We start from the raw sequence: 22960 nt of genomic DNA on the forward strand, positions 1-22960 counted from the left end.
TATGTCAAATGTTTGGTTTCACTTAATAGATATTCATAAATTTTTTAAAACATTATTTTGTTTCTTTTTTAATTTATGTATGTGATCAAATCAGAGTTCTCTGAACAGAAAACCCACTTATATCACTGAACTAAATAGTCTAGCTTCTCTAGAAATCAATTAGGTCATAACTTGACAGTCTGATATATCTTTTTGACATATTTGTAAAAAAAAGAACTGTCCAGCTTTCTACCAATTCTCTTCATTAAGTTATTAAATTAAAAAAATTTATTTAAATTTTAGTCTAGAGTTAATACCGGTTTCAGGAGTATAATTTAGTGATTCACCACTTAAATACAATACCCAGTGTTCATCACGAGTGCCCTCCTTAATGCCCATCACCCATTTAGCCCATCCCCCCCATCCCCCTCCCACTGTCTACCCTCAGTTTGTTCTCTATAGTTAGGGGTCTCTTATGGTTTGCCTCCCTGTCTCTCTCTCTCTCTTTTTTTTTTTTTTCCATGCCCCCTACTAGTTTTCTTATGTCAAACAGTTTGGATCTAACTTGTCTGAATAAATGGACATTCAGTGCCTTTAAGGAGAGAGGAAACACAACAAGTGGAGTATTTGTAATCTGGTGGCATTCACTGCTAAAACTTCAGTCCTTCGTGTATCTTGTAATTTTAGCTTCAATCATTTTACTTCTCTTGACCCAATAACATAGTGAAAAGAACACAGATTGGAATCAAAGAGATCAAGGTTTGAATCTGAGCTGTACTATTTTTTAAATATATGACTTTGGGAAAGTTTTTTCACTTGGAGAGTGGTGATATTGACATCTACCTTTGAAGTTGTGAGAATAAATGGAATAACATGTAAATAGTAGGAGTTAAATAAGCTCCATTTAAAAAAAAAAAAATCCAGTCTTCAGTGAAGGCATATGTGTTTCTGTGGCATATCCCCCACCTGGGTCTTGGTAATATGCCATTCACATTTCACTTAATAGACAAGCATCCCCCCCCACATACACGCAGTACATTTATTTAGTGATTAAATCATAAGAACACTCTTAAAAATTGTATAATTTTTGACAGGCCTTCATTTATCTAGTTTGCTAGTTTGCCTTTAATCTTATTTAAGAACATGATTTAGTGATATACTGCTGAATACAAAAAACAGATTAATTGGTTTCTATAATAATAAAATATAAAAATATAATATGAACTCTGCTTGTATACAGTGAGAAGAAATCCAGATTAAAAAAAAAAAACAGGCTTTTTAAAAATCACTTCTGGGGATAAGGTTTTTGTTTTGTTTTGTTTTGTTTTTTGAAAGAGAGAAGGAGTGTGTGTGAGCAGGGGCAGAAGGAAAGGGAGAGAATCTCAAATAGGCTACCCACTGAGCATAGAGCCCAACAAGGAGCTCAGTCGCAGGATCCTGAGATCATGACCTGAGTCAAAATCAAGAGTCAGACGCTTAACTCAGGTGCCCCTCTGGTGATGGTTTTAAAATACCATGTAGTAAACCTATATCACTTAATAGAGTACAGCTCTGTCTCTCTCATTTGGAAACACTTTTGGAAGGGGGGATTTTAAACTAATTATTTTTTACAGAAGAAATACATGGACCAGTTAGCAGAATCACAAATAGCTATATGGTTTAAAACTAGTGTACAAAATGTGTCATGGAAAAAGAATAATGTAACTCAAGGAATGGAATCCATACTTTACATAGCAGGACTCTGGGATCATGACCCAAGCTGAAGGCAGACACTTAACTGACTGAGCCACCCAGGTGCCCCAAACACATAATATATCTAAGAAATTAGTTCCCCTTTATTTCCTTAATGATAATAAATTAAATATTGGCATCATTTAAGAAACAATAACTTACAGGCTTTTTACTGATTCTGAAACTAAGAACATATTTGTTATAAAATAGAGAAATTTGTCATATCACCATAATACTATTATTAACATTTTAATTTTTTCTAGGTAAGGATATTATTTTTATAATATTTTTAAATTTATTTATTTTAGGGAGAGAGTGTGTGAGTAGGGGGAGGGGCAGAAGAGGAGGGAAAAGGAATGGATCTCAAATGGACCCCTTGCTGAGCATGGAGCCTGATGTGGAGCTTGATCTTGCAACCCTGAGATCATAACCTGAGCTGAAATCAAGAGTCAGATGCTTACCCAACTAACTGAACCACCCAGGCACCTTGGCAAGCATATTTTTTAAAAAGTCAGTTGCCATCCTATCTCAAATTTTATAGCCTATTAACTTTACAGTAAAAATATTTTTATTATTTAGTCTCTCAAACTATATTCTTCTTGGTTGTATAGTACTCTTTGTAGAGATGTATCCTAATTTATTTAACAAATCCTCTATGATTAGATATTTGGCTGTTTCTAAATTGTTTGTTTTAAATACAGCTATAGTAAACATCTTGATGCCCATCTCTTCTCACTTGTTTTATTTATTTATTTATTTATTTATTTATGTATTTATTTATTTATTTATTTATTTATGAAAGAGACAGAGAGAGGGGCAGAGACACAGGCAGAGGGAGAAGCAGGCTCCACACAGGGAGCCCGATGAAGAACTCGATCCCAGGACCCCAGGACCATGCCCTGGGTCGAAGGCAGACGCTAAGCCACCGAGCCACCCAGGGATCCCCTCTTCTCACTTGTTTTAGGTAAAATCCTAAAAGTAAAATTGCTGGGCCAACTGGTATAAACACTTACATTGCCAGATTGCTCTCTAGAAAGGTAGTACTAGTTTAAAATCCCAGCTAGTCTATTCCTTTGTAAACATAGGTACTCTGTTTTCAAATATTAATCATATTAATAGCAAAAGTATCTAGGTTTAATTTGCATCTATTTGATCATTAATAAAATTGAACATTTTTTCTTTTGTTTGAGGAGCAGATAGATGTTGTGGGCCTAACATGTCATTTATCTCTGGAAAATTCCTAGTTACATTCTCTGTTCATTTGTCTCAGTGTGCCTTAATTTTTTTTTTAACTTCTTTAAGCCCAAATATTGATTTGAGATAAATGTAAACAAAAAAGTCTTTTTTTTTGGTATAAAATACCAAAATGTAATATTCTTATAGAACTAATAGCTTATACTGTAAATTTTCTATAGGGAATGTAGGTTTTTTATTCTTGAGAGTATATAGCCATTCTTGAGTATTTTATTTGAATTTATGACTTTCTAAATACAAATAAAGTTCTAGAATATTCTGAGAATTGAATAGCTTCTTTTTCTTAGTGAATCTCCTCTTTAAAGTCAGCAGTTTTCAGATGATCACAAGTCTAAGATCAAGTGAATCAAAAAACAAATTAACTTTACTATGTGCTCAGGATTTGGACTCCAAGTAATAATAGATGGCAGATGTAGTTGTTTGACTGTCATGTTAAACAAACAAACAAACAAATAAAAGGGAAGAGGAAAGGAATGAAAGACAATTTCCTTACCAAGCAATCACACAGTTTATTGTCTAGGAAATAAAAAAGAAGAAAACAGAGAAAAAAGAGCCAGTTTTGTGTACTGTTGAGCACACAGATGTTCCTCTTGGCAGCCATACAGTACTAGTCAGGATTGGGGTTTTTGCAGACATAGAATGTGAGCTTTCTTTGTTGGAGACAAAGTGTTGCCTGTGGTGGGAATTGCTGCAGTGATGGGAAAGTATCGTCATGTATTGTTGGATTGCTGTGATTTTCAATAGAGACAGTACATTAAAGTAGCTTTGTGGGCAGTGGATTGTTTCAGCCAAGCCTGGCTAATAACACACTCATCTTGGCAAACTCTATTTAAAAGGTAGAACTGGCATAGTTTTGTGGTCATGGAGCCTGTCCCATACTTGAACATCAGAATTACTTTTTGCTAGCCCTATTTTTTGACAACCAATTTATTTAATGTGATCTAACAAAGGAGTTTGCCACTATGAAGTTAGAACTGTAACCACTTTTCAAGTGGACCTATTTCTTTTTTTAAAAAATTTCTTTCATTTTTACAATTACTAAATTAGTCTATTTCAGAATTGTTGGAGAAAATATCTTTTTAGTTGAGTTATTTCTTCATAGCCCTCCTGTTTGTTTAGGATAGTGCTTTGTTACAAAATAGAAGGTGCAAAACTTACATGGTTTACATTAGCATTGGAGTATTTTTTGTGTTAATACATAAATACTATATTGTGAAATGTTTAAACCATATGTTTAAATCTAATCACTAGGAAGCAGAAGTGAGTGTTTTTTAATTTGCTTGCCAGTGTTACCTGTCCTAGTCTTCCATATAGTTTACTTGAAGTAAAACAACTAGATGTTAACATAGATTTTAACTGTATTTTAAGGTTAAAATTTAAACTTACAAGGATTGATCATTGAATTCTTTTTAGTTATCCCTCTCTTTTCCCTTTTTATGTTAAATACAATATTGAGTGACTTTTTATGGCCTTCTAGTTGCTTATATAATGTCTGAACAAGAAAGAAGACTAACAAAAGTAATAGAGACTAGAGCTTTTATAGTCACCCGTAATTTGATGGGGTTGTTAAAGATTGAACTAGTATGTTCATGGAGGCTTAGAGCTTGTAAGAGCCAGAGTTAATCTAGTCAACTCTCTCTTTTGACAGAGATAAGTGAGTCCCAGAGAAATTAACCAGTAATACTCTTTTCATTAGTGAGGAGTCAGACCCTGATTAATTATAAAGCTCTTGATTCTCATATTTAAACTCTCTTCTGTATCCTTTAGTCTCATCAAATCAAAGCAACATTCATTTATTAGGCTCCTAATCTGCACGATTCATCAGATGTAATCCTTACCTTAAAGAAACCTACATTCTAGTTAGAAAACAAGGAATGCACTCATTCAAAGTTGTTGGTAATGAAAGATTTAAATAGTTCAGGACAATAATAGAAGTCATACCTCAGAGCACCACTTCTTTAATGGCCGAATGAACTATGTAAATAATAATTATTCTTGAAACTCGGTGAAAGGATGTATATCTTTAGGCTGGGGTAGTCAGAGGGAGACCCTTTTCATAGAAATGGGGTTTTGCGGTAGGTCTGGATTTTCTTGTCTGCCTCACTGGTGAATTTCCACTTTATAAAATTTAACATAAATATCAGTTCTCCCTAGGGTCCCCTGACATTTTTTGCCTAATAAAACTATTTGCATTTACATATAAGTCTAGTATAGTATTCCACATTTCGTTATAGTTGTTTATCTCTTGCTAGACTTCTAAACTGCTTAAGATCACACTTATTCTTCACATCCTGAGTATGTGTGTGGTACATAATTATCACAAATATGTTTTCAAGTAACTTAATATTTGCATGTACATAGACAAATAGGAATTCATATGACAGTAACACACTGTTATAGACTTAATTGTATTCCGTCAAAGTTTATGTTTGAGCTCTTGGCAATAGGACCTATAAGAAGGTAAAAAAAGGTAGGTGAGGTCATTGAGGTGGGATCCTAATCCAACGGGATTGGTGTCCTTGTAGAAGAAGGAAGAGACATGAGAGTACTCTCTTTCGCTTCTCACTATGTCCTTACAGGGCCATGTAAGGACATAGTGAGAAGACAGCTGTCTGCAAGCTAGGAGTACAGTCTCTCCCAGGAGCCAAATTAGCCATCACCTCAGTCTTGGACTTGTAGCTTCTCGAACTGTGAGAAAATAGATTTCTGATGCTTAAGACACCCAGCCTGTGGTATTTTGTTATAGCAGCCCTAGCAGACTAATACACATATACATAAACAAATAAATGCAGGAGTAAATACTGCTTTAGAAAATTTTAAAAGTCCTGCATCCCAAGATTCTACTGCACATCTTTGAAAACTGTCAACTACTGTCTGTCTTCATAAGGATACAACTCTATTGTCAGTTTGCCTGCCCCAGAGAACCTTACAGCCAGGCTTATGTCCATTATGATAGGAAATAGGTAGTTCAACACCTGCCTAAATTGTTTGTCAAACCAAGAAGAATACAAGCAGCATATTAAAGAATTGGCTCAGTTCTACTGTGATCCTGAATGACTTATAATCAAGACAGACAGTATTATCAGTATCTAACCCCCAGAGTTAGATCTGGCTGCTGTAAGTTTGCAATTTGGTATGCCAACACAGCCTATATCTCACTGCAATGCAATTGCCCATGGATAAGTTCCTAATTAGCCCTTGAGTCCTCCCTACCCAGCATCTTTCCATCCCTGTCCCCTACAATTCATTTTCCACAGAGTGGTCAGAGTGGTCTTAAATTTGATCATGCATTTCCCTTCTACTTAGGCTTTCCCAGATTTTGGGAATATAAATCCCAAATCTTTTACATTGGTGTATGAAGCACTATGTGGCCTACCTCCTACCTTCCTCTCTGCTTCTGGTGCCTACCCATCCCCCTGTCACCCAGGGCTCTCCAGCCATGCTGGCTTCTTCTTGCTTCTTCAATCATACCAACTTTGTCTTAGCTTTGAGCCTTTGAACCAATTGTGCCTCTGCCTGAAATGCTCTTGCCCCCATCTTTACACAGCTGGCTCTTTTGTCATTCAAGACTCCACTTAAATGTTACTTCTTCAGAGATTCCTTCCTTCACCTCGCAGTCTAATGTCATCCCTCTCCATCATATCATTTTATTTTAATTTTCTATACAGCACTTACTCCTATGTAGTTTGTTTATTGTCATTTTCTCCCTATTGCAGTGGAAACTCTGTGAGTGATGGAACTCACTCTCTTTCTTATATATTGGTTACTCCAGCACCTAGAAAGGTACCTGCCACAGATGGGCTCTTAAGAAATATTTGTTGAATGAATAAACCAGTGAACAAACTGACAGGTTGGAGCCCCAGATCCAGAGCAAGCAGTCACGCCAGGCCCATCTCCCTCAGTGTTCATACACTGTTCCCATATGCTTAGTCACTTGGGTCCTGCTCTCAACAGGCCCTTCAGGGTCTAGAAACACACTTCTTCAAAAGTACAGCTGCTGGGGCACCTGGTTAGCTCAGTCAGTTAAGTGTCTGCCTTCAGCTTAAGTCATGATTTTAGGGTCCTGGGATCGAGCCCCATATCTGGCTCCCTGCTCTGCGGGGAGCCTGCTTCTCCCTTTCCTTCTCTCTGCTTGTCTTCTCTTTCTCTCTCTCTTAAATAAATAAAATCTTAAAAAAAAAAAGAAAGTCCAGCTGCTATTGCTTATCTAGTAGATTAGCTAATTGACATCCATCAAAAGTTAAACCCAATTTCTGTGAACAGGGCATCTTTGGAAACTTTTGCCAATTGCTCTCCTTCCCCAACAGACATCAACCCCCTGCCACGTCAATTTGTCAGCCGCAGTAAACCTTACAGCCAGACCTACATGAATTGTGACAGAAAATAGCTAGTTATAGGCCTGTACCATTTACTTGTTAAATCAAAGTGTGTCCTAACTTTGCATTCTCTTGTACAATCTTGCCAGAAATCTAGGAGATAGTACTATGGTGATTCCCATTTTACAAAAGATAACCTTGTCCAAGATTGTATAATGATCATAGAATTGGTCATATAAAATGAGAAAATTGGGAGACGGAATTGTTCTTAGACACTTTTGTTTTTTGTCAGTTTGTTATCCAAGGTTTTAGTTTACCTGGTCAGTAAATCATGGCTTTCTTTAGCTTGCTTTCTTTCATCATATGACATAATACTTGTTCTTTGAACAGAATTTAGCTCTTCATTCACCTTTTCTTGGCAAGTTAAGAGCTCTAGGATCTTGGGATTTTTTTTTCCACCTGTTTTATAGGCAATGATTTAGGAAGTCCATTTACATGGGCAAGGGAAGCTAGATGCAGGTAAATAGAATCTGAGAAGGAAAGTTAATTTCTTATTAAGGACACTAATCCGTTTTTGTTGTAAAGGACAAAATTAAATCACTATCCTATTTTTCTTTACTTTAAAAGCTAAGAACTTATTTAGAGATACTTGTATTAGTCAAATGCTAAACTAACACTGTTCTTTGGGAATTTTAGTACGTTTTGAATGTTGTTTTCTAGGTAGTAAGAGCTTTAAAATAATATCAGTATCTAACCCCAAGGAAATAGCTATAACCTTCTACTAAATCAAAGCAAAAGGAAACAAAAAGCTTTTATTTATAATTTTAATCATAAGTAGATGTTTCGATTTTGATTCTGAGACCATAAAGTATGTAATTTTTTTTTGCATCATTCCATTCCCAAGATTTTTTTACTCTTGACAATATTTTACTCTATTAGTATTTAGAGCAAAGTCACTCTAGCGATACCAATGGTCTCAGAAACAATTTCTTTTCTTTTCTTTTTTTTAAAGATTTTTATTTATTTATTCATGAGAGACACACACAGAGAGTGAGAGAGAGAGGCAGAGACGCAGGCAGAGGGAGAAGCAGGGTCCACACAGGGAGCCCAATGTGGGACTCGATCCCGGGTCTCCAGGATCAGGCCCTGGGCTGAAGGCGGCGCTAAACCACTGACCCACCCAGGCTGCCCACAATTTCTTTTCTTAAACCAGAAGGAAAACGTTCTGGATTGCATGATGTCTGCAGCATGGATCCGATTCTCTTATGGAAGATTTTCCTCTCTCACCCTTGCCAGTCCACATGAGCTATTGCAATAACAATCTCTTAAGTATTTGACTTTCCAAAGGCATCTGATAGTCTCCTCTCTTGTTGAAAGGGTACAGAAATCAGGACCAACCTGCTAAAGTAGGTTCTATGTCCCACCAAGGTGGAATATGGCTCTTCACTCCATTTTTTACTCTGTGGGTTAGGGGGACAAGATAGTTTCTCTCTTTCTTTTTGGTATGCCCTTACTTCATACAGATGTAGAATAGGTGTTTGTTGAAAATTCAACAATATTTATTTAATAAGCAATTAATTTAGAGCGATAGAAATAAGACTAAAAGAAAAGAAACTCTGAAAATGGGTTGGTAAAATGAATTTAGAAGTCTTCTGTTCTCTTAATGTGGTCGAAAGTGCAGGGAATTAGGAATCTGGAGACAGAGGTTCTACCTCTGTAGAGGAAATAATCAAAGACATTTAGAGCTGAGGTAATGAGGAGATAACATCTGCCGTAAGGTAATTTTCAAGCTAAATTTGATTCTTGTTGCCTAGGCTAGGAAGTGTTAGGTTTTCAATCACTGTGGAAGTGACTTTGGAAATATATTGGTCATGAAAATGCATCCTTAACTGCAGTAAATCTTATATAGCCAACATAAAATGATTTAGCTCTTTGTTTAGATGAAAATAGGTATTAATCTCTTGAGTATTCATAATGGAAAAACAACTTTGCTCATCTCATATTTGACATTTAAAAGTGCAGTTATAATTTTGACCTTCTACTCAGTGTACTGCATGCACTTGTTAGGAAATTAAAGCTTGAATTGGGCAAGATTCAGCTTAGCCCCAGAAATTACCGTGAACAATTGATTTAGAATTTGATTGAGACAAAGACTCAGAGAATCTAACTTAGGAACAAGATTTTTGACCAAGGTTAGGAGATCAGACCCATTTAAGGAGCATTTTCCCAAATGTACAGGGGTCTCCAGCTCTACCCCCACTGATTTTTATGGAGTAGGTCTGGTTTGGACCCCTGGTATCAGTATTTTTAAGAAAAGTGAGAAGGGAAGAAAAAAAAATTGTAAAAAGCTTCCACAAGCGATTCTGTTATAACTTCCAGTTCTGACTCCCTATAGAGTCAACATATCTATTCCTATATATTATAAAGTAATTTCTGGATTTTATTAGCTCCCTCCCTCAGCTCCAAATTCAAACTCAAAAGAATCCCTTCAGTGAGTTTTGTTTTCCTTTTGTTTCTTTCATATATACTGGAGATTATACTAGACTTGTTCATTTGAACAGTGTTCTAATGTCTTTTTTTTCTAATGTCTTTGATAAAACCATATTTGAAGTTACTATCCTTTCAGTTATCTGTTATATAAAGTGTGAATGTGGTGAATTCATAGTAGCTAGTATTTACTGAGTATGTATTATCACTTTCCATACCTTATAATGTGTGAAGCTTCACATCAGCCTTGCCAGGTGGTATTAATTACCCTCCTGTTAATTCAAAGTAAGTTTCTTGCTCTCAATCACTGTCAAATCTAGATCTTTCTATAATGATTTAAAGCTCATACTCCTTCCTCTGTTCTACACTGGCAAAACTGTTCTCTGACAATAAATACATATATTTGCTTTAAAATTATATACCTCAAAATATATCCCCTTTTGTTTTGATGCCATAATACCAGCTCCAAGTTTGATCCCAGTGCATCTCAGGTGTCTCATATTTGATACATCTTATTTTTTAGCTCTGAGAAAAGATTTTAACTGTCATTATTGATTCTGTGTGTACTATATTACATTATATGCATATTCCACATTATTAAAAAGTGACACTATTATATATTTTTAAATGTGTCATTTTCACATTTCATAAATCAGTGCTTGAATGAGACAAAACTTCAGTTTATCATGACACAAAATATTAACTAACACAGTAAAGGCTAAAGAGAACTTGGTTTAAGGGAAAAACAAAATCATACATTTATATTAGAATTACAGGAAGAAAAAAAAGAAAATCAATATCTAGGATGATTGCAACTTGAGCAAGGAATGCAGTTTGGCATTATGAACAATATCCAGTGGCTCATTGCCGCAATGGCATGTAGGTTTCCAGCGGCCAATTGACTTGCATAGTTTATTTTGGCCTATTAGATAGGTACTCTCTCTCTAGTTTTTTTAAAGATATAATCATTAGGTTTTTTTCAAAAGGCTTTTGATAATAATTCAGGTAGCAGAAGTTATGGATATGATTTTGTTTCCCATTTACATCTTCTAATGACCTAGGATAATAAATTAGAACTTAAGATTTGTGCTGCATTTTACATTTTAATGAGTGTAAGTATTGGAGAGCTATAGAACGTTATGAACACTTTCTACCTTTATTTTGTTAACTATGGCTGCTGTGCTTGGTAACACAGTATGGATAGTATGGTGGTGAGAAAATCTTGAAAGATATCTGACAGATTGGACAGAAAGAAGCAAAAGAGACCAGATAGGTCAGGGAAACATGGCAGATGATATTTTGAAAAAGTGAGACAAATCCAGAGTGCATCAAGTAGTTTGCATAGGGTTCATTTGTTAATTGACTATTTAAGGCTATAATAACATTTTATATATTTTATATAGCTAATAAAAATTATTAAGATCTTTCATTTCATATATATTTAATCAGCTTTGCACTTAAAATCATTTTACATTATATCAGTTTTCAAATACTTAACATTGTATAAAAGTAGAACAAAATCATAGGACTGCAAAAACTTTAGGTCTTTTCTAACACTGCTTTTTTAAAGACGAGGAAATTGATGTTCAGACAATTCATTTGAAGAAAAAAGTACACACATTTCCACATGTGCTCTCACGTTTGCATGTATGCTCTTGTGCTCTCTGCACATACGCACACGCAGTCATGCAGATGCACACACACGGACAAGTTGCTGGATTTACATATAGATGAACATTGTGAACACTTGTATAAATTAGAAAAAATCAAATAGATGTTAATTGAACTGTTAGAAACATTTTAACTTTTTCTCTTCAAAAAGGAGAAGAAAAATTTACTTCTAAAGTCTTAAAACTTTAAATGAAGAATTGTATGAAAATTAGAATTTGAACATAAAAAAGTTCTAAACCGTTTTAACTCATTGAGGTAAAAACATAGATGTCTAATGATTTGAGGGAAAAGAACTATTTTTTTTTTTTTTTGGAAAAGAACTATTTTTAAACCTCTGAGAATTATGATTACAGCAAGATAGCTAAATTGACTAGCAAAGTCAGAATTCCTCCCAATATTCTTTAGATATTGAGGTTTAATCCATGCCTTATATTTGTCAGCTTTGGATTTTTAATATATTTATATCAAAGAACTAGTCAGAGGGATTCTCTCTATTTTAAGTCTATGAGAACCATCACTACCATGCCCTGACAGATGTTAAAGAACGTCTGTGGAAAGAATGTCAAAAACCTCTCCTAAGGAAAGTCTTTAAACCATGTCTTTAATAAAGAAATGCAAAACCAGATTTAATTGCCCTTTTCCTAAACAGCTCAGCCATGCAGGCTCATTTACTGCAGCATATGGTCCGAGAAAGCACACAGTGGAAGAGAGCAGTCATGGTGAAGGCTGGGATTGGATCCGTTTAGCCTGGAGTTCACAAAGATCACAAGGAGGCAAGCACTTGAAGTTAAAAGAAAGAAACGTACCAAGCAGTAGAAACACAGGCTATTTTTATTTTGAATGTGCTCATTGGAGACATCCTATTTGCCTTTCAAGACAGCAGTATTCAGTGGTTTTCATATGAAATATAAGATTTCTAAAAAACTACTACCTGGAATGTTCTTCCTAAATAAAAAAGTAAAAAAAAAAAAAGAGAGAGAGAGAGAGAGAATTGTATAAAGCCATGGAGATTTTTTTCCCGATGTTGTTATTTGTTAGCACTGAAAGTAATCATTTTTCTAATGAGAGAACAGTTAAAATAATGAGTTGGATGACAGCAATGTGGCCTACATTTTATTTAAAAGGAAAGATAGTATAAAATTATATGAAGTGGTAAATTCTTACCACCCCTAGGGGATTAAGTTTATAGTTCTTGCAAGAAGTCACAGGTAATTGAGAACTTGAGAAAAGGAAGAGGTAAAAGAATCTGTGAATCCTTTCTTACCACTTTGCAGCATTAGGCAAGTTATTTCACTTCCATGTATCTTAATTTTATGCCTGTAATAATGGGGAAGCTATCTTTCCAGAGAACTTAATTATAACCTCAAAATATCTAATAAGACAGTTCAGTTGCTATAGGTCTAGTACAATGTCCCAATAGAATTGAGGAAGAGCACCAAAGGTAACAGGAAAGAAATGTTTGAGGGGTTAGTAATGGCAAAGAAGTATCAGACTTTATCATTCCTAGATGTAATTAGTGATATTTGTTGTAACATATTTTTTTTTTAAGATTTTATTTATTCATGAGAGACACACACACACAGAGAGGCAGAGACACAGGCAGAGGGAGAAACAGGCTCCATGAAGGGAGCCCGACGTGGGACTCGATCCCGGGTCCCTCAGGATCAGGCCCTGGACTGAAGGCGGTGCTAAACCGCTGAGCCACCCGGGCTGCCCAACATATTATTTCAAATTGCTATTTTTCCTGCAAAACTAGCCTTTCTGCCACAATGTATATTTACATTGTGTTGTGTTGTTTATGTATTGTAGGACAGGTATGCTTACTTGTCAATTTGAAATTGTCTAGAGCTGCACTTTGATGTGGCTTTTTAAATTTTAAATTTAAATTAATTAAGTATAATTTAGAAGTTTAGGGGACGCCTGGGTAGCTCAGTGGTTTAGCGCCTGCCTTTGACCCTTTATTCATGAGAGACACAGAGAGAGAGGCAGAGACACAGGCAGAGAGAGAGAAGCAGGCTCCATGCAGGAAGCCCAATGTGGGACTTGATCCCTGGACTCCAGGATCACACCCTGGGCCAAGTCAGGTGATAAACCGCTAAGCCACTCAGGCGTCCCAAAAATCATGTATTTTAGATGACAAGTATAAAGAGGACTGATCTTCTACCAATGCAAGGAGTAGGCCAAAGGATAAATTATAAAGAAGATACACTTACCACATGTAGCAGAACACAAAAATGAAATGGTGGTATTGTTTATGGTGATGTGATTTTTCTGAGACAGTGAACATTCTGAACAAAGTCTTCCATTCATTTACATAGTAATCACATTTTTGGAAATTTAGTGTATACTTTAACTTTTATTTAAAAAAACAACTTTTTATCTTTAGCAGAGCTAGTTCTAGGCTTAGATTAGTAGGTTTTCCACCCACATGGGTGTCTAGCACAGATGTAGGGCAACTTTGTTGTGCAGAAGAGTTCTATATCTTACAGAATATCTACATTCTACCCACCCTCTGCTAAATGTCAGCCTGATCATTGTGACCATCAAAAAGTACCTGTAAGCATTTCCAACACATTTTAGAAAAGCTGTGCTGAGCTGGGAGAGCCACTCTGGAAAACAGTATGGAAGTTCCTCAAAAAGTTGAAAATAGAGCTACCCTCTGACCCAGCAATTGTACTATTAGGTATTTACCCCAGAGTTACAAATGTAGTGATCCAAAGTGGCACCTGCACCCCAATGTTTATAGCAGCAATGTCCACAATAGCCAAACTATAGAAAGAGCCACAATGTCCATCAACAGATAAATGGATAAAGAAGATACAGTATAATAGAATATGATTCAGCCATCAAAAAAAGAAAGAAAGAAAGAAAAGAAAAAAAGGAAAAGAAAAGAAAAGAAAGAAAAGGAATCCTGCCATTTGCAACAATGTGGATGGAACTAGAGGATATTATGCTGAGTGAAATAAATCAATCAGATAAAGACAGTTATCATACGATTTTACTCATGTGGAATTTAAGAAGCAAAACAGAAGAGCATAGGAGAAGGGAAGGAAAAATAAAACAAGATGAAATCAGAGAAGGAGACAAACCATAAGAGACTCTTAATCATAGGAAACAAACGGTTGCTAGAGGGAATGGGGTAACAGGGTGATGGACATTAAGGAAGGCGTGAGATGTAATCAGCACTGGGTGTTACAGAAGACTAATGAATCACTGACCTCTACTTCTGAAACTAATAATACATTATATGTTAATTAATTGAATTTAAATTTTTTAAAAAACCTGTGCTTTATGCTGGGCCCAGTTTTCAAGACTATGGGCCCATCCATCTTCTTAAAATAATCATCTTAAGCCTGTTTCTTTGTTGGATACTTTTTGTTGATTTATCTTTTTCTTCCATATTTTTAAAATTGAAAACATAATGCTACTGTGGATATGATTCTTCTTTTAACACCTGTCCTTATTCATTCCTAATAGGTTAGACTTAATTTAATTGACCATAGATAATAATATTATTTTCTTTACTAATTTATTATGGACTTTTATATCCATGAGAAAATGAAGCTTTATGGCTTTGAGCATTAGCTCAGTGACCTTGTTCAGTGAAGTCCTAGGTTTCCTTAAGAAGCACTTTGGAAATAAATCAGAAGTAATTATTACAAGGCCATGATGTGTCCATAAAATGAGAACTCATTTCTTTTACTTCAAGAAAGATAAACAGATTTAAAATCTAGAGTGGGGCTGCTTAATCTCAGAGGTCCATGGATAGCCTTCATGTATCTGTGAACCCCTTTCACATTGTAGCAAAATTTTGTTACGGGTATTTGTGCAATTTTGGAAGATTTCGTTGATACAGTCAAAGGAATGAGGAAAAACTAGATAAATAAAAGAATAATAAAACCCCATTATAAAAAGAAGAGATAGATTCAGGTTTAGAAAATCATGAGGGACGCCTGGGTGGCTCAACAATTAAGCATTTGCCTTCGGCTCTCGGCATGATCCTGAAGTCCTGGGTTTGAGTCCCACATCAGGCTTCCTGCATGGAGCCTGCTTCTCCCTCTGCCTCTCTCTTTGCGTCTCTCATAAATAAATAAAATCTTTAAAAACAAACAAACAAACAAACAAACAAATAAATAAATAAGAAAATCATGAAAGGGGGCAGTTGATTAGGTTAGAGGTTAAGGCTGCTATTGAATTTAAAATGAAGCTAAAGATTGCTTCTTGGAAGAACAAATTATGAATCCATAGAAATTGTTATCTTCCTCTTCTAAGAAATGGTGTGTGCTAAATATATAAGTAGATTTGTCAGAGGCTTACCTCCATCAAAAGTTAATGAAGCAAGAGGGATAGCAGACAGGCAAAATGAGACACCTTTCCCTGCACCTCAGTCTTCCTGAGCCCCTGCCAAAAAGAGTATGAGAGTAGATAAATCACTGTGACCCTTTTGTGACTGATGGTATACGTGGCTTTCTTGTTTCTAGTTATGTTGTGGTCAGTGCTGGGAAATGCGGACCACTCAGTGTGTAGTTCTCTGAATTTCACTGGCTTTTGTTTGGAGCTGTTTTGTCTCACATCCTCATTGGAAATTCAACATTCATTTCAAAAGAAATGGTTTTCATTTTTGTAGAATATTTTTGTTATATTTTAAGAGAAGAGTGTTTATACCATGAAAATAAATAAAATTTGAATCAAAACAAATATGGGAAGAACCCCCCCACCCCAATTTTCCTTCTGTCGGAATCTTTTATTGATTCAATTATAACTGGATTAGAACTGAAAGTGCTCTTGTACTCTCCATCACCCAACGTAGAGTATCAATTTTTACTGGATTTGTGTTTATGATGATGATGGTGAGCGACAGTGATAGCTAACATTTATGAGTACTTATAAGGGCTTGGCATGAGTTGATTTATTTCATGCTCATAAGAACCTAAGTCATGGGTATTCCCATTTTACAAATAAGGACACTGAAACAGAGATAAAGTAGCTCAGAGTTGTATATTTATGTGATAAAACTGCACATGTCTAGTCATCTGGCTCCAGAGCCCACATTCTCAATCACTACATTGCCTTCTCTGGATTTTTATACCTAGGCCAAAATCTTTGAATAAAGTGACCATTTAAAGGCTGCATAAACAATCTGGGAAAAGACTTTACTGGCATATTCATTTTAAATCTTGTTATGTGGAACAATGGAAACCCAAATGAGAAGACTAAGCAGTATTACTGATTATCAAAGAAGTTTCACCTAGAATTATATTGGAAGAAGTGGACTTCTCAGAAATACATTAGTTATTTCTTTTTCTTTTTTTAATTTAATAAAGTATTTCAAAGTTAAAGCAAGAATAAACTCCATGTTAATTGTATGGCTGCTATTTCTGTTGGAGAAGTATGCTAACCTTTCCATGTCCTGGATATTCAGTGCAAGCAAGGCAGCCTCACTCCAGGCTATCAGTGAGCTTTGTTCAAGCGATTCTTTTTAGATGCATTTGTCCATGATATATTCCTAACTTTTTCTTTTTTTCTATCTAAATTACCCTCAGAGGCTGTTGTCACTTATGGAAAACATCTGTTACTCTTGAAGCTCATTAATGGTGCCCACAAAGTTTTGTCAGAGGTCCTCATTTCACGGGCCTTTTGTATTTATGTAGACTATCCTGTCCTCCTGCACTTGATTGTATATTAACAAAGATAATTCTAAGCCAGATTTTCTCCAGTGGTGACGAGAGGAGCCTGAGTCAGAATCACCTAGGAAGCTTGCTAAAAAGGTTAGGAATCTTAGGAATTCTTAGGAATCTAAGTCCCACCTCAGATTTGCTAGCTCACTCTCAGGGTTGCTTCCCTCCATTTGCCTTTTTTATCAGTACCCCAAGGTGTTTCTGATATACTGGAAAGTGTGATATACTGTTCAGAAGGCTATATTATGTGAAGTGTGTACATGGTACTGTAAGAGACAGATATGAAATCCCTGCCCCTAAGGATCTTACAGTCTGATAAAGGAGATAACACTTAAATGCAATTAGCTGTACTAATACAAAGTAAAAATGAAGTACCATAAAAGTAGAAATAGCTACTCAAGATAGCAGAAGTAAGAATTTTTTAAAGGTTCTGTTTTGTTTTATGTAGTACACAATGTGTATATTTGGATAATTCTTCTTTCAACACACATAAAGGCCTGCAGTTTGCTTTTCATCTCCATTTCCATCTCACTGGGTAATTCCCAGAATTTCCATACTTTTTAGAGATGAAGGCAAAGCTTTCATACTATTAAAAGCTATTGTATCTGAGGGACATAGTTGGTTAAACCATCTGGCTCTTGGTTTCAGCTCAGGTCGTGATCTCAGGGTTGTGAGATTGAGCCCTGCGTCCAGCTCCATCCTTATTGTGGAGTCTGCTTGAGATTCTCTTTCCCTCTCTCTCCCCCTCTCCCACTAGTTTTTTTCTTTTTCTCTTTCTCTCTAAAATAAGTAAATTTTTTTTTTTTTTAAAAAAAAGCTACTGCATATAAAAATGGGGACAAACTTTTGCCTTCCATAAATTACCAACCATACTGGTCACTCATGATGTTTCTGTTTTTATTTTTTAATTGGACACTTTCATCATTAATATGACACAGAACCACTTAAACTGAGAACTTCCTCTTCACTATGATACACCCAGAATTTTTGCCTCTAGTATTTGTGACATGGTCAACTGTATTTATGAAAAGTCACCGTTCATCTCCTCATGATTAGTTTATAATCTACCTATAAATAATGCTCCTAAAAATAAGTAAAAAGAAATAAGCCAACAATTAACAATGGAAAAAAGAAAGCTAACATTTATTAACCGCTATATGCTAGGCACAGTGCCAGGCAGATTTCAGAGAGGTTAAGTAAATATACCAGTCTACACAGCTGCTAAAGCCAAGAAAATAGAAATTCTAGATAATCTGTGACCTGGTAGCTTTTATCAGCAAGTGTCATGTTAATTTATTGACAGATGTTTGAGTACCTGCTGCATTGGTTCTAGAAGGATAGAGAGAGAAATAATAGTGCCAGATCTTGGGGGAGCATACAGGCTAATGAGAAATCAGAGACTTATATAGATAACCAATACAAGTATGTGAGGGGCACTAACATTTCCAGTCACGTGGTAAGCATTTTCAACATATTATCTCATTTAACCTTCACAGTGAACCTGGAATCACCATTGTTGTAGATGAGGAAATTGTGGTTCAGAGAAAGCAAGTTACACAGGGTTACCCAACTAGTAAATAGTAGGGCTCAGATTTGCATCCAAGACTCTTCATTCCGACAAGGAGAATGTCAAGGTTCTCAGCTGCATTTGATGTATTCATTCTATCTGGAACTTAAGATTACCAATGGATAGATGATAAGTTCAAGCAGTGCTGGCAATAGAAGCAAAGGTACAAAGGGAATGAAGTATGTGGGGATGAACATTAGGCCAAGATATGGAACCCATGCTGAGAAGCAAGTAGAAACATGAGCTCTGAGAAGATCACATTGGACCTCAAGCTTCAGCTAAGGGGTAACGAGACTCGAAGGGTTAAGTTCAAGAAATATCTGTTAAAGAAATGAACTAAACTTGTTAACTGGATGTTGCAGGAAAGGCGGGGAGGAGAGGTCAACACAAATCAAAGCTGATTTAATGAATTAACTGTGTGTCATGCTGTGAGGACAAATGAAAGAATCTATTAGAACATAGGTTACAGCTCCAAGTAATACAGAACATAGTGTTCAGGGCAGCCCGGGTGGCGCAGCAGTTGAGCACGGCATTCGGCCCAGGGTGTGATCCTGGAGACCTGGGATCAAGTCCCACGTTGGGCTCCCTGTGTGGACCCTGCATCTCCCTCTGCCTGTGTCTCTGTTTCTCTCATGAATGGATAAGTAAAATCTTTAATAAAAAAAAGTGGGGAAAAAAAAAGAAAAAATAGTGTTTAGCTTTATCTTGTCGATGCACTAACCTCCTTTTCCAAGTGGTTAATTCATATAGGATATGTCCTATAATTACTGTTTTCTAAAACTATACAGCTATGCCTCAATATTCTAAGATATCCCTTTATTTTTTTAAACAAAGATAGTAAGATCTTTGCTGTCAGATACACACTCATGTCTATGTACACGTAAATATACATGTAGAAGGATAAGAAAATATGACTGATTTCATTATTCTGCAGTTTTACAAAAGAAAGTTTACTTCTATAATCAGAAAGAAAAATATGTTTTTTAAGAAACGAAATAGCCTTCATGTTTACTTGATGGAGCATATGTAAATTCCTTTAGAATACCTAGTCAAATATTGTGTGGAGACTGTTCATCAGATGATCTACAAAAATCCTTTTCCAGTGACTTTTTTTGAGAACTGTGTTTCTTTACCTTCCATTTATATAAAATTACTTAATCTTAAAATTAACTTAGAATACTCAAAAGTGCACAGGCATACCTCAGAGATAGTGCAGACTTGATTCCAGACCACCACAATGAAGCAAATATTGCAATAAAGCAAGTCAAATGAACTCTTTGGTTTCCCAGCACATGTAAAAGTTATGTTTACACTGTAAACACTTTAGCCCATTAAGGGTGCAACAATAGCATTATTTCTAAAAGAGCAAGGTACAATTCTCCCTTGAACAATGCGATGGTTAGGAGCATTAACCCCCATGTAGTCGAAAATCTTGTATAATTTTTGACTCCCCAGAAACTTAGCTACAAATAGCCTGTGGTTGGCAGGAAGCCTTACTGATAATATAGTTAATTAATGTGTATTTGTATGTTATGTGTATTATATACTATATTCTTATAAAGTAAGCTAAAGAAAATGTCATTGGGACGCATGGGTGGCTCAGTCGATTAAGTGTCGAACTCTTGATTTTTCGCTTGGGTGGTAATTTCAGGGAGGTGAGATTGCAGAGCCCCACCTCTGGCTCCTTTCTGGATATGGAGCCTACTTAAGATTCTTTCTCTTCCTCTATCTCTGCCCCTCCCCTGCTTGCACTAGCACTTTCTCTAAAAAAGCAAAACAAAATAAAAGGAAAATGTTATTGAGAAAATCATAAGGAAGAGAAAATACATTTATAGTATTGGACTATGTATATTGGGGAAAAATCCACATATAAGTGAACCTGGGGAGTTCAAACCCTACCCAAAGGTTAACTGCATATGCTTCAATTAAAAAATACTTTATGGCTATTGGGACTACAGCAAAATAAAAAGCTTTTGCATGGTGAAGGAAATCATCAACAAAACAAAAAGACAACCTTGTGACTGGGAAAAGACATTTGCAAATGATATATCGGAGAAGGGTTAATATCCAGAACATGTAAAGAACTTAAACAACTCAGCACCAAACAAAACAAAACAAAACAAAAAATCCAAGATAATTTGATTTTAAAATGGGTAGAGGACCTGAACAGACATTTTTCCAAAAAGACATAGAAGTGGTAAACAGATCATCAGGAAAATGTAAATCAAAACCATAATAAGATGTCACTTGATACTTGTCACGGCTTGTATCAAAAAGATAAAAAATGACAAGTAATTTTGGTGAGGATGTGGAGAAAAAGGAGCCCTCATATGATAGAAATATAGAAAACAGTATGGAGTTTCCAACATTAAATATAGAAGTACCATATAATCCAGTAATTCCACTACTGGATATTTACCCAAAGAAAATGAAAACCCTAATTGGAAAAAACATATACACCTACCTGTATGTTTATTGCAGCATTATTTACAGTGGCCATGATATGGAAGCAGCCCAAGTGTCCATCAATAAAGCAATGGATAAAGAAGATGTGGTGGGTGTATGTATTAATGGATGGACCCAAATATGGACAGACCTAGAAAGTATTATGCTAAATTCAATAAGTCAGAGAGACAAATACCACATGATTTCACTTATACTTGGAATCTAGAAAACAATACAAATGAAGATAAAGCAGAAACAAACCCATAATACAGAGAACAAACTCATGGTTGCCAGAGTGGAGGTGGTGGGAACGGACAAAATGGGTAAAAGGGAGTGAGAGGTACAGGCTTCCAGTTATGGAATGAGTCCTGGAGTTAAAAGACATAGGGAATATAGCCAAAGGTATGTAGCATTGTATGATGACAGTCTTGGGAGTTAGCATTGTCAAATCACTATGTTGTACACCTGAAACTAATGTGACATTGTGTGTCAACTACACTTCAATTAAAAAAAAATTGTTTAATTAAAAAAACACTTTATTGCTAAAAACTGCTAAACATCATCTCAGCTTTCAACAAGTTGTAATCACTAATCACAGATCACTATAACAAATATAATAATAGTGACAAAGTTTGAAATATTGTGCAAATTATCTAAATGTGACAAAGAGACACAAAGTGAGCAAATGCTGTTGGAAAGATGGTGGCAATACACTCATTTGACACAGGGTTGCCACAAAACTTCAATTTGTAAAAAACGTAAAATTTGCAAAGTACAAAGTGAAGCACAATGAAACAAAGTATGCCTTGTATATTTAGATCTTTAAAGATTTTTGGATTTCAATCCGTAGCAATATTTGCACTCTCCTGCACCCTTTCATAATGTTGGTATTACACTCTTAAAATACTTGATTGAGGAAGAAGGCAAATGAGTCTAAGTTTTCATTTGGTATTATAAAATACGACTTTATTGACCAAGTGAACCATCAGGCATGTTATGGCTATCATTATACTTAATTACAGGGCAGTCAAGCCCCAACACTAAACATTTAGACTTTTTTCCATTTTGCTTTTGTAAAATTTCCTTTACTTTAAAAGAAGATTCTAACTTTAGAAGAAAAAATATGTATCTGAAAATCGTTTTTTCCCTTGATATCACTCTCTAATTTAAAAAAAAAATGAATGACATATTAAAATAAATGTCAGTTTCAAGAATTGACTTGTTTGCATTTTGGTTTGGGCTATGTTTTTATTTTGGTTATAAAATCTTTTAAAGTCCCCTTAAGATGAAAATTCTGATACAACTAAATTATTTTTCTGTCAAAAGCAACTATATCTCAGGTACTACTATAAAGCTCTTTTTAATAAAAGATGTATTAACTTCTTTATTTTGAGCCACCACATTTAAAATTAGAATTTGAGTTTTGTTTTAAACTACTTGTTCATACTGTAATATGCCAAATTCATGGAATTGTTTTTCCTACTATTTAGGAAATACCAGAAAGGAACCAGAGTCCGGCTGCGACTGTTAGATCTCGAACTTACGTCTAGGTTCCTGGGAGCGACCACAGATACAACTATACTTGAGGCGGATGCGATTCTCTTAGGAATCCAGGAGAGTAAAGACACAAAATCATAAGAGGAACATCATGAATAAGAAACAGACTTTGCTCAGTGCATTCCTTTTTGTTGTTGTTGAACCCACATATTCATCGAGAATGCAATTAGAAAATTGTGAATAAATGATTGAAAGAAGACATAAATAAAGGAAAGCTATAATTACAGCTGTTATTCGTTAGAATTTTCTTTAGCTGTTTCTCCCCTCCTCCCTCC

General features: G+C 35.5%; 1 protein-coding gene across 1 annotated transcript in view; it reads left to right on the top strand.

The window, feature by feature from the left end:
- MRPS28 (mitochondrial ribosomal protein S28) overlaps positions 1-22911 on the top strand; it is a 104559-nt gene extending 81648 nt beyond the window's left edge. Inside the window, exon 3 of the mRNA XM_041768524.1 lies at positions 22619-22911. Within this exon, the coding sequence (XP_041624458.1) occupies positions 22619-22766 (148 nt within the window). The 3' untranslated portion in view covers positions 22767-22911. The remainder of the gene's footprint in view (positions 1-22618) is intronic.
- The last annotated feature ends 49 nt before the right edge of the window (positions 22912-22960 follow it).

This window comes from Vulpes lagopus, chromosome 9 (assembly GCF_018345385.1).
Source record: "Vulpes lagopus strain Blue_001 chromosome 9, ASM1834538v1, whole genome shotgun sequence".
NCBI classification, from domain to species: Eukaryota; Metazoa; Chordata; class Mammalia; order Carnivora; family Canidae; genus Vulpes; species Vulpes lagopus.